A 12315-nucleotide genomic window follows, 5' to 3' on the forward strand; every position below is an offset into this window, starting at 1 on the left:
CAAATTGTATTGCAAAATTTGACATTTCTGAAAGTTTTACCTGCTATAGTACTGATGGTAGCATTTAAAAGTCAGGAGTGTGATTTTAACTTTTATTTTGGGGGGGATTCATTTGTTGATATTCTGTAAATCATGTCCCCCCCCCAATATCACTTTGAGGGTAAGCCAGGGTTACATGAACTATCTGCTTGTGCATCAGTGTTGTATTCTTTCTCAATCGGTTTGACGCGATCGAGACCGTCAAATGATCTCAGATGATCAGGTTTGACTCTCTTCTCTGCTGCATGTTTGGAAATGAGTACAGGAGACTGCAAACGATTTCTCAGATGACCCCAAAAGACATTTACACAGTGTGGCGTATCAGCAAGGCCTTTCCGGCTGTTTGGAGACTTACTGTGATCTGAAGCTGACCTCAGAAACATCACACAGTTTATGAGGTCTTCTCACTGCAATCGAGGGACAAATTGTCAGCTGACTAATTATCTGAAAGTCAGATTGTTCTCTTATGCCTAAGTGGACAGTTAAGCATCATAACGGTACCTGAGATTAGCCTCCATCACGCACTTGGGCAGCAGCCAAGTACTGAATGGAACATTGTGTTTTCTCTGCACCTTGAATTCCTCCAACTGTCTTTCGCTCTTCAAGCCACCCTCCCACCTCAGCGCTTTTGAACAGAACAGGTGATGCTAATGCTGGTGCTGAGCTGTTGACAGGGACAACGGGGGTACAACCTGTCCCTGCGCATCCTTGATGAGCCAGCTGATGAATGGCACGTCGTTGCTAATGCTCCTACAGCGGCGTTGTCTGGGAAATGAGATAAAGGCAAGCGCTTTTTTGTGGGTTTGCTCCATGTCCCATTCTCTTTGGACACCAGTTTTTCTGTCAATGGGGGGTGGACTCCTCGAAGAGCCCGGGGTCTTTTTTTAGAGCATTCATCCACCCTCACCTCGTCCTTACTTGAGTTTTGTTTTATGGGAGAGAAATCAGGTCTGCTATGTGCGTCCTGCATTTTCTTTTGTGGCCATTTTCGTCAGGCGTGCGGATGAAGTGAAATTGGCTCAGTCTAACACACACCCCTCTCTGCCAGGAAACTTCTTTGCTCCTAAGCAGGAAGGTCTGTTTCTGTGAGGCCAAGTCGATGTGTTGGCAAATAATCTAATCTGCAAAGAACATTGTCTGCTGTGTTGCAGCCCCCCTCTCACTGAAGAAAGTGCTGGTTTGTAGACATCCTGGTTCTTCTTTCTTTTCTCCTTTTTTTTTAATGTGTTCACTTTAATTGTGTGACGCTCACTGACAATCAGAGGCTTATTTTTATCTGTCTGTATTTTCCTCCTCATCTCATGGAACATTGCGTGTATGTAATTTTATGTGTTTGTGTTTTGTTCTTCCCCCGGCTCTTGGAGCACTCTGAGTCACATGAGTCATGTAAAATAAAAGCGACAGCACTGCTTCATGTCACTTTGCCCACACTCTCCTTTCTTTTCCACTGGCCACAGACACCTGATTTCTCTGAATCTAAAAATAGACTCCTTCAGACCCTGACTCCCCCTCTTTGCATCGACAAAATCTCATTCCTTCTTTCCCTCCCATTGCATAACTCTTTATTGAGACGTCTGTCGCCATTGCCAGTTTTTTGCTTCTCTGCACCACATAAAGCCCTACATCTCCATTCAGACTGCTGTTTCTGTGCATATTAAAGAGGGTTATGTCTTGTTTTATAAGATTAAGTCTCTGTTTTTTGTAGACTGTAGAATAAAAGAATCTCAAAGCCTGATTTTCCTAAAGACTCGAAATCTGACCTCAGAACCCACTAAAATTTTAGCTAAAGTCCTAGGACCAGAATCGTCTTTGAAAATGACCTTTTATGGTCTGCACATGGGTAGTACACTTTTGGCAAGGCTGCATCATTTGTGCTACACCAGAGAGTTTGAGGTATTTCACCAAAGGACAGCAGACAGCCTCCCTTTCTAGAAGCAGCTCTCCCATCACTGACCATTCATTAGCCCAGATTCTCAGGGTAAACGAACAGGCCTGTTCACAGAGCTGATGACTCAGTGATTCCGATTTCTTCAGATCACAAAGTGCACACCAACAGAACACAATAGAAAGGCTAAGCGGCGGCCGCGGCTTTTTGTGTTCATATCGGAGGCATTCTTCTCTTTTCAGGAATGGTTCGATCTGAGCCTCTGCAGCTGTGAAGGATGGATTTTCTATTTGAAAGAAAAAAAAGTCCCTTTAACAGGTTCACAGATTGAAAGCTATTTGTTCTTCCTACATGTCATTGTTCCTGTGGTGCACATTTTCACTAATGGCAGCATATTTTTCTGCTCTTCTGTTCCTAGTTGGCATTAAAGTTTTTAGATGTGGTGATTAAGCAGTATCTGGAAGTGTTACACAAGCTTGATCTTAGACTACACGAAGAGAACCTGCATTATAGTTTCAGAGCGCATGGGGCATTTTTTACAACTCATGGGAGGTGGATCATACAGTATTGGCTGTAAAAAAAGAAAACAGTGTACCTACAGAACAGCATATTTGTTTTGTGAGATCCAAATAGCTTATATGATCTTCCTATTGGCTTAATTAGTGTTTGTTTTTAATTATAAGCTGGTGGTCTTGTAGAATCAGTGAGTGTTGCCAGTGGCTTTCATAGATAAAAGCAGAGTTCAGTGGCTATGAACCCTGGGAGGGAAGAACAGAGGCTGGCAAAAGTGAAAGTGGAGACAGGAGAAACAGGAGAAAGAAGTATCAGCCCCGGCAGTGTCTGGTCTCTACTTTCCTCGTCACTCTGACTTTGTCTTGGCAACCAATGAGGGAAAAGCCCACTGTGTCTCCATGGTAACCCCCTCCCCATTCAAGCAATGATGGAGAGGATAGAGCGGCAGGAAACGGAGTGCATTTTGGTCTAAGGCGAAACCTGTTTCTTCTCAACTTTTGCAGAGTACATCCCATTCAATTTGTCTTCTTTTTAAAAAGCTTTTTTTTTTTTTTTTTTTTTTTTACTGCCTTACAAGTTTTTTTTGTTTGTTTTTTTAAAGCTGCACATTGACGAAAACGGGTGTCTGTTTTAGTTTTTGACTTGATATGAGTTGTGGGTTAAAATGAATGTTCTTCACCTTAATCTAGCAGCTTTTTAAGCTGTCTTTCTTTGAATCATTACAATACAAGCTGGTTCTTTGTCAGTCATATATGTGCACTTTGAGTCTCTGACACGCGTGAGTCTGCCAGCATTCTGCCATCTAGACTTATGACGTTGGTGTCTCACTGCACATACAACCAAAGCTACTTTGCACTGTTGTGAGAGAGTTCCAGTGGCAGTGATACTAGACCTGTTTGTTGTTATTCATTCAAGCCATCGTGTCAGGCTTTTTTTTTTTTTTTTTTTTTGCTGTCAGTGGCGAGGAAATCCTCACCAGCAGGCTGCACATAAGCAAGAAAGCTTTAATTTGAACTGCATTCTGCTCCTACCAGACACAGAGAGACTGATGGGAGGGATGTTTGGGAGGGATTGCCTAAAAGTACAAAAGCATTTTCTGCCCTGTGCCCTGTGGGCTACATGATTTAGTTAATGGAATGGACAATGAGAGGGTGAACGCTTTCCTTTCCTGTTTCTGCTGGAGTTACATAAGTCTGCTCTGTGCGCAGCTGATTCAGACCATCTGAGTGCTCAACGTGAATGACAGTGAGGGTGGGGTGGTGGGGGGGGGGGGGGGGGGGGGGGTCCTCATTTAACCTTGGCACCTAACTGATTAATCCAAGTGTAATTTGCATATAAGGTCATCTAATTTTGTAAAGCATGATGTTGATTAGAGATGGAGTTGCTATGTAATGGGCCCGTTTTTGAAAACGGTGGGCCGATGAGCGCCACTGAGGCGTAAGGAAACAATGGGTGCAATTATTTCTGCAGCTTAAAGTTTTCAAAGGTTACTAGGCGTCAGTTTTCCTTCTGCTGCTGAATTTGATTACGTGGCTGCCTGGGTATCAAATATGAAAAACTTGTTGTATTTTCCAGCGCTCAAGAACTTCAGCGTAACTCAGTGGGATTCACCCATCTGCTTTGTTCAGATTCATTTTAACCATTCGAATCTTGTCCTCCTTGTGTTAAGAAAACAATTATCCAGCCACTTGTTGGGAGAAAAATAGCTGATTACTTTGCAATAGTAATAATATGTAAAGTTTGACAGTATATATCACTGTTTTTAAAGCAGTAAATGGGGAACTGTGACATCCCTTCACATCTGCCAAGCTATGAATACATTGTGATATGTTGCCATGTCCACACATATGCAAACAAAAAAAGTATAGTATATAATATAGTTGGCCTTATTAAGATTGGTTCAGTTGAAAACAGCCTCTCTCTGTTCGGTGGTTACTCTTGTTCTTTTCTTCTTCGCTGCGTTTGGATCATTTTTAGAAGCAGTTCTTACTTGCAGGGCTACTGTGGGAGGAAGAGGACAAGGAGAAGGAGGAGGAACACAGCGGAGGAGATGCGCACAGGGTGTCAAGTATTTTTAGCATTCCCCTTGTACTGCTATGATGAGTAAAGAACAGGGGCAGGTTGTGCATCCAGAGCTTGCAGAAGGGCTTTGGCCAGAGGAACCGGAGGGGTGACGACGGTGTCGCGGGACACATCGAGGGAGCTTTTGTTTTTGCTCTTACAGTAACAACATGATAAACCTATAGTCGTCCCCAGCGTTTCATAGCTATGTTGCATCTACACAGCTTTATTACCTCCGCCTCAGTTTGCCATGAGTCTGATGCTGCTAACTAAATTATGCATCCCTCAAAATGTTTTTGCCTCTCTGGCTCCTGTTGTCTCTCAGCCATGCAATTTGTGGTTTAGTATACAAATAGTCCTGACCTCTTTTCAAACAACAAGAAAAGATAAATGTTTGCTCACCCCTTCTGTGCTTGATTGAAGTCAACATGGTTATTGTCTGCTCCAACTGCACCTGTATACTCTGCTGAAATAATCCAGTTTCTCTCCCATAGAGTCCCTTTTGATATACTCGATCAATCGTATGAAACGTTTGGTAAATTTAAAGATAAAGGAAAAAAAAACTGTCTGCCTAAAGGGGAGAGGCATTGTGAGGTGCAAATCAATTCTGTGTTCTATCAGAACACAATCAATACCACATGTTTGTCTCACTTAAGTCTCTGAAATCTTATTTTCGTGTTTTACCCTTATTAGACGTCCCACTGGGCATGGTATGGGATGGGTATTATGCTTCGTGTTGTTGGAAATAAGCCTGCAGGTCTCTTTGGCAGCTCAGCACAAACAACACCATCTTGAGTCTTTTGATATTCCAAATGAATTGACGAGTGAGCCCGTCCTGTCGGTGAGGGGTTGATGTCACAGACTGAAGCTGTGCTTGCACCAGTTGTCATAGCTGACAGTATTAAGTGAACACTAAAACTGACCTGTGGTATTTCAGGCAGTGCAGGGGCTAACATTTTCCGCTTGTGTTTTAAAGGGGACTTGCCTCCTGTCAGTCACCATAAGGGAAACCCTGCCTGTGAACCCCCCCCCCCCCTTCAACTCCTCTAGGATTTTCCAGGTCCTCTGGTGGTCTGCCTCAACGTGTTGCTCTCTAAAATGTTACTAAATATATAGGAGAGCCACCACGGTGTGCTTTGGGAAAAGCCTCCTGTGTGTGAAACGTCCCTCCCGGTATTTGTTTCTGTGTTTAACCGTAAAGCCCAGCTGTTGATCTCGTTTACTGATGCCACTTTAGATTTTTGCCGTGAAAAGAGGAGAAACAGGGAACAGGCGCTATTATTTTGTCTTCTGCTGTTCTAAGCGTCACGCCGTCTGAAACTCCCTCTGCATCGATTCTGATGGGCAACTAGTTCCTCTGAAGAAATGTTTCGCTGATGTTTGGTGCCTGATTCTTCTTTGAGACGAATGTAAACGGGAATAACCCTATTATGGAATAATCCTACCTTTGCCTAATAGATTGGTGTTCAGAGCACTTTTTAAGATGTGACATTGAAGTGTTGGGTAGTCATCGCTGCCTTCAGCCTGTCGAAAGAGGAACAAAAACTTTGGAGGTTGCTGTGAAATGAGCACTGTGCAGTGGCGTGTGCCGCTGTTGCGTCACCATCTAGAGGGGGGCAGAGACTGTATTTTTAGCCGGGAACGAGCATATTCTCTGAACGAACGTCAAGCACTCTGCTTGCGTATGCTTGGATTATTGTGACTGAGCTATTTTTAAGCTCTGTGTGTGAGAGTGCTTTTTTCTGGGTCAAGCATGGTGCAGTACTCTCTGGAGGCTCCTGGTGGATTGAGCAACAATACAGGTCCAGTGCTGTGCACAGCATCTGCATCGGTTACAGAAGAAAGAGTCAGACAGACACATCTGGTGTAAATCATCAGGAGTAAAGGCTGTGCAAGGACAGCTTTTGTGGGGCGGGGATGCGAAAGAGTGGAGCACTCAGAATCAGACAGTTTAGCCTTTAAAAAAGCCTTTTTAAATTTTTTTTATATATATATATTGCCATCAACAGGTCTGGTGGTATGACATCATCCTTCACTGTATAAATTCACACAGTTATGTACTGTGTTCCTGGAGTTTTAACAGTGACCGCTCAATATGTGATTATTTTTTATTTTTCCTCATAACTAAAGAAGCAAAGTTAATTGTGAAAACGGACCCACTCAGATTAATAAGAGAAAAAACTGTAAACCTGACCCTCCCTTTGTAGAATGATTGAATCAGATTCTGCCATCATTCTATTAACTGTAAGTTTTTCATCATTCATTAGGTTAAATCTTTACCAGAAAACTCAACTGACGGTTGGTTTCGCGTGTCCTGATTGACTTTTTTAGGATACCTGATGCAATTTTATCAATAAAAAATGATCAACAGGTTAATTGATACTGAAAATAACAGTTAATTGCAGCTCTAAACTTTAGTGAAAATGTTATAATCCTGCTTGGCAGTTGGTAGTAGAACTCACATGCATAAGCATTACTACAAATCCCTCTACAGCATCACCACCACAGGCTCCAGATACGTCCTGCTGGACAGAGCAAGGCTGCGACTGTGCAGCTTCACTCTGTTAAGCTGCCTGTTGCTTTTAATGCCTCTCAGTCTGTTTGTTCTCTTATTTCACATACCTGGGGTCACTTCCTTTTATGTGTGTTGGCCGTTGGTGGCTGTAATCTCAATACCGTAGTGGTCCTTTCCCAGCAGATAGGACTGTGAAAGGGTTTGCTTTATCATTTCACACTGATTTATAAGAGAAATCTGGGCAGCTGTCGCATATATAATCTCTCGTGAGGAGAGGAATTTCAGAAAACGCAAAAAAAAAACTCCAGTAAATTGCAACCTGCATTCAAACTGCTGCCTTTATGTAAAAATGCTAAAGCTTTTATCAACACTGTCAACGAGGAGACACACTATGATCTTCCCCTCTAAAACCTGATTCTAATTTTTAGAGACCTCATGGGCCCTTGAGCCGCATGCTTTTCTCCGGACCTCTATAGCTAGCCTAGTTTCATCTTAGCCTTTCCCAAGAGTGCAGTTATTTTCAGCAAAACGTGGTGTTCTGCTCTGATTTCTGCTGGTGCATTGTTCTGCGGTGTAAACCAGGGATTCTGCATGAAAAATGCATACAACAAACTGTCAGCAACTAGTAAACAGTTGCTCCAGGTTGAGAAGACAGTCAGGCTGCATCTTTGTCCGAGCAGTGCGTCAGTCAGCTTATTAGATCAAAGTGTCTTCAGTGAGCTGTTGCGCAGCCAATAGGTGGAAGACCAGGACTATTGGTTCCACCAGAAGCCTGACCAAAGCGGGCCTTTGTTTGCTGGGTAAGTGACGTAGTGGGAATATTAGTGTGATTAGAGACTGGCTGGGCTCCTGAACTGTGTCCAGCCGCTGCCTCGGGTCAGAATTAAGTGCATATCGTGGTTATGCAATGCTGTATAGTCACATTTTCTCAGCCAAACGGAGGCAGTGCCAGAATGGGGGTGTTGCCTTCCCTCACACATACTTTACAGTGCAGCTCAAAACCAGGACGTAGACTGTGCTCAGTTGGTTTTTACAAGATCCGTCTGCTTCATTAACCACACTTTTTAGTCTTTATCTCGATTGTTTGAGTTTTAACTTATAACTCTGACTGTTTGAAGTCTGTTTTCACGTTCACGGAGCAAAGTAACCAGTTTATCCTCTAGAAAACATGTAGTGATGCTTTTCTTTCTGTGTGCATTTCTCATTTTAACTGTTCCTTCAGCTGATGGATATTACTCTTTTTATCTTGACTACTCTTCTGTTAATATATTACCTTAGCTGACACTAGTGATATTTAACTTAAACTGACTCCCACTACATCTCAGCTCAGTGCCGTAGTCATCTCCTTGTTTCGTACTTGCTTAGTTTTGTAGAGCTGCTCTTGTCGTTGTGGTCAAAGCAGACTTCTGCAACTCACACCACCCACACACGGTCCGTGTACAGTCCACACCTACCTATCTGCCCAGTGGTTTTGAAAACCATGCTTTGTGTAACTCTAAGGCTGCTATTTGTGAAACCGTGATCATGCGCGGGGGGATCTTACAAAGTTATGTAATGGTCCCCACTCAACTGTAATCCCTCTTACGCTGAGTGAGCCCCCCATGTGACGGTGCTGGAGGGTTGGGAGAGGCGGGGTGGCTGTTGGGACTATCAGGTACGGGTGCACTCCATAGACCCCGGCCACCCCCCCACCCGGCCACCCCCCTCCTCCTTCACAAAGAGCAGTGGCTGGTGTATAAGAAGGGAATTTTGTCCTGTGAAGTTCCTCACTTGGAGGTGCCACGCTAATGCTTCTCCTTGATGTCAAGGCTCGGACCAGATATACAGAAACTACAGAGAGCATATGTCCTGAATGACACACCAGCTCTTCTCTGCTCTTCATCTACGCGTGAGCCACAGCAGTCATTGTCCTCGGTTGTGTTTGGAAACATTTCCAGCTTTAGTCCGTTGTTTTACACGATGATTGATTTTTTTTTTAAAAATTTTTCTGCTGATCTCTGTTTTTTAGTGATGAAAACTTGTTGGAAGAAATCTTAGCTGTATTTGGATGTTCATCATCTATTCTAACAGCATCTCTTGACTCTGACAGGCACTACTGATCAGCTGTCTACATTTATTTTTAGATACTCTGCCAGCCCACATACCTCATTCTTGTATTTTCATCTCCTCAACAGGAACCATCGATGCTGACTTCAGCTGACTGTTTGACAAGTCTCCTATAAGAGCACCCGGAGTGTCTCCTCACCCCTCTCCCCCTCCCTTCCCTCTGCCCCCCCCCTCCCCCATTCCCTTGGCACTCTTCTCCCTGATCCCCCTTTCCCACTCCTTCAAGATTCACCATGCTCATCAAGGAGTACCGCATCCCCATGCCCATGAGTGTGGAGGAGTACCGCATCGCCCAGCTCTACATGATCCAGGTGAGGTAACAACCCCACAGCCTCTACCAGAGTTTCCCTACCCCCCTCCCACATGGCCAGAAGTGAGGACGGAATTTTTCCTGAGTGCAATCACAGCGCGTAGTTAGAAAAAGACCAGTCACACGGTGTGTGACGGTGGTGGAGTGGAAGAACAAAGAGAGCTTTTATGTTGAGACATTATCCAAATTAAACTCTGAAGCTGGCTGGTTTGAACTATCATAGACTGCTTGTTTCTGCAGGAAGAGGGTGGGGTCCCCTTGGTATCAGTATATGCAAACCGTTGCGATGGAGATGGACAAACAGAAGATTATTTGCCTGTGTCATATGTTTTTGTTTCTTTTTCCACCAAACAGACCCTTAAATGGAGACGGAGGGCCTGTTTTAGAGCTTAAGGTTTCACAGCTGAGAGCTGGAACGGACATTTTACGTAGCTTTAGTTATAATGTCTGACAGCATATTGTCTATTTATATGGCTTGTGCCAAAGGAGTTGGATGTGTTTATTTTGGCAGGACTGCAAAGGGCAATGTGAGCTGTATATTCTATAGATGGAAAATCATTGAGGAGTCACGATGATTTATCGTATGATTAAAACAAATATTTATCATTCACTCCGTTGTTTAGATATGTTGCACACTTTTTAAACATGAACATCAAAGTGTTTATAGTTTGAGACATTCTTCTCACTTTGACTCAACACATTGGGCAGTTTGTTGGAATTTCAGCAATATGGTCATGTAATGTGAAATCATAAGGGGCGAGTTTATATTTGTTGAAGGTTGCTGGCTTGTTTGATAAGGCCCAGGCATTTTGATCAGTTCTGGGATTTTTATGGCTCGCTGGTTGCGCCAATGAAAGAGACGTGGTTTTTAAATGAGGAAATAAGAACCGCAAGTTGTGCAAACAATCACGATGGTGTGTCGAGTGAAATCAGAGGCCAAGTTGGGCTATTTTTACGAGATGTGATAGTTAACCATTTCCCACAGTAAGCACAAAGCTAGATATTAAACTCTGGTTTAAGTGTAACTCGACTTCAAACATGAGTACTTTGGTTAGAGGATCATTCATCGGAGCTGAACTTTCATACTGCATCCTTCGGGAAACCTTCAAACTGCAGACCTTAGCAAAGAGAGGCCTCTGACTCTTACTACTGTTGAGCTTTCACCAAAAATCAAACTCTTTGTGTTGACCAAGTTGTCTTAAAGTTGGTGTCAACCAACTGTAGCTGCACTTGTAGAATCCCTGTAATCGCAGATTTATTCGACTCACTTGCTTTAGAGGGCCTCTTCTCTCTTTCTCTGTCTTCTACTTCTGTCTGTGTTTAAATGGCACGTTGAAATATTAGTTGTAGTTACATTCCTTCGCTCCAATCGGTGGTGTCTGTCCTGTCAGCAGTCTTTTAAATAACATTTGATGAATACAAATCCACGAACCCATAAGCAAATAAGGTCTTTAAATGACTGTTGTTTTTCTTAATTTGCAACTGGCAGTGTCCCAAACAGACAGGTAATCCTGTTGAGCTGTCGAAGACTGGGAACATGACTCAGCAGATATAAATGGAAGTGAGACGGCATTTCAAGAGAACGCAATCTAGCCACTTTATCACATTTCCGTACTTGCGTTCTTTGCTACCTTTGTTTTATTGAATGGTGCATGATGAGGAGTCATTAGATGTTCTTTTAACCTGCTTTGTTTCCAGACAGGTGTCTGCAGACAGGATGTGGTTCGGAGGGACATGACACGCGTGCGAGCAGATGCACAAAGTGTTGCTTTATGAAAAAGCTGATCACATGTGCACTGTTTAGCATGTAAACAAATGTTGTGGAACTCTTACATTATTGACCCATAGTTACCTTTTCGCTGACCTGACTGTCTCTACAAACCCTCATTGCTCCAAGGCCTCTGTCACTATGGCAACCATGACATCAGCAGCATACCAGTGGTCAGGTTTTGTTCACGAGTGAGTGAATGAAAAGAGGAAATGGAGAATTAAAAAGAGAGGCTGCCAGGGAGGGACGAGAAGGAATCGGAGAGGAGGTGGAAGGAAACAGAGTGTGCCTATCCTCATTTCATTGCTGTATGTTACCAGGGCAACTGCCGCATGTAGGCCTGCCTGACGGCGATCCATCCCCCGAGGTAGACCTAATAGATGAAGCCAGGGCCTTAGGACATCCTGCCCATGTCTGTGCCTCAATAGGCAGTGCCCCACCCCATCTCTCCTCTTACTTCCATTGCCCTTATGCCACTAATTTGATGGCTAAATGTAATTTCATTATCAATGATTGGGGATTTGCAGCATTGTAGAAAGAAAAGACAGAATGTGAGCATTAGATCAGGTCAGAGGTTCCTGCTGTGTCTCATCCATTTGCACAGGTCCATCACATTTTGACTGAGCAACTGTGTCTGTGGAGTTCAGTGAAAAGCAGCATCTCTAACAGGAAGCGTGACTCGCTAAGTTGACAGACAAAGGAAAAAACCAGGATGTGACTCTCATCCTGTCAGAGCAGTGGAATCGTAACGTATACATTAGGCTTTGATGACAATGTGTGTATTTTATAATCACTTGAAGGTGATGTAAAGAAAAGCTGGTGCTGCTGAGCAGGCTGTGAGGCAGAGGATTTATAGCAGGACAACACACACCTCCATAAGTGGATTTTCTTTAGAATGAGTTCTTTCTGTACGTTCCCTCACAGGTACGGTTCACTTCAAATAAACTAAATGATCTGAATTCATTAAAATCTTACATTACATAGTGGCTTCATTTAACTTTAAGCAAGTTATCTGCCCCTTCTCATCCCCCTGAGGGAATAGCCAAGCCCTGGCTAGTGTTTTGTGATCTTTTTTCCTTGTGAACTGGACAGAATCACCCTTCGCTTACAGGGGAGTA

At 43.4% G+C, this 12315-nt stretch overlaps 1 protein-coding gene across 6 annotated transcripts in view; it reads left to right on the plus strand.

Annotated features, from left to right (window-relative positions):
• The window catches only part of LOC140309848 (membrane-associated phosphatidylinositol transfer protein 2-like), a 38535-nt gene that overhangs the window by 5837 nt on the left and 20383 nt on the right, over positions 1-12315 (plus strand). For all 6 annotated transcript variants that reach the window (XM_072387882.1, XM_072387877.1, XM_072387879.1 and 3 more), the window contains exon 2: positions 9188-9430. In XM_072387882.1, coding sequence (XP_072243983.1) covers positions 9353-9430 — 78 coding nt within the window. In that variant the 5' untranslated portion in view covers positions 9188-9352. The remainder of the gene's footprint in view (positions 1-9187; positions 9431-12315) is intronic.

Source organism: Leuresthes tenuis, unplaced genomic scaffold (genome assembly GCF_036924035.1).
Source record: "Leuresthes tenuis unplaced genomic scaffold, fLeuTen1.0.hap1 SCAF_6, whole genome shotgun sequence".
NCBI lineage: Eukaryota > Metazoa > Chordata > Actinopteri > Atheriniformes > Atherinopsidae > Leuresthes > Leuresthes tenuis.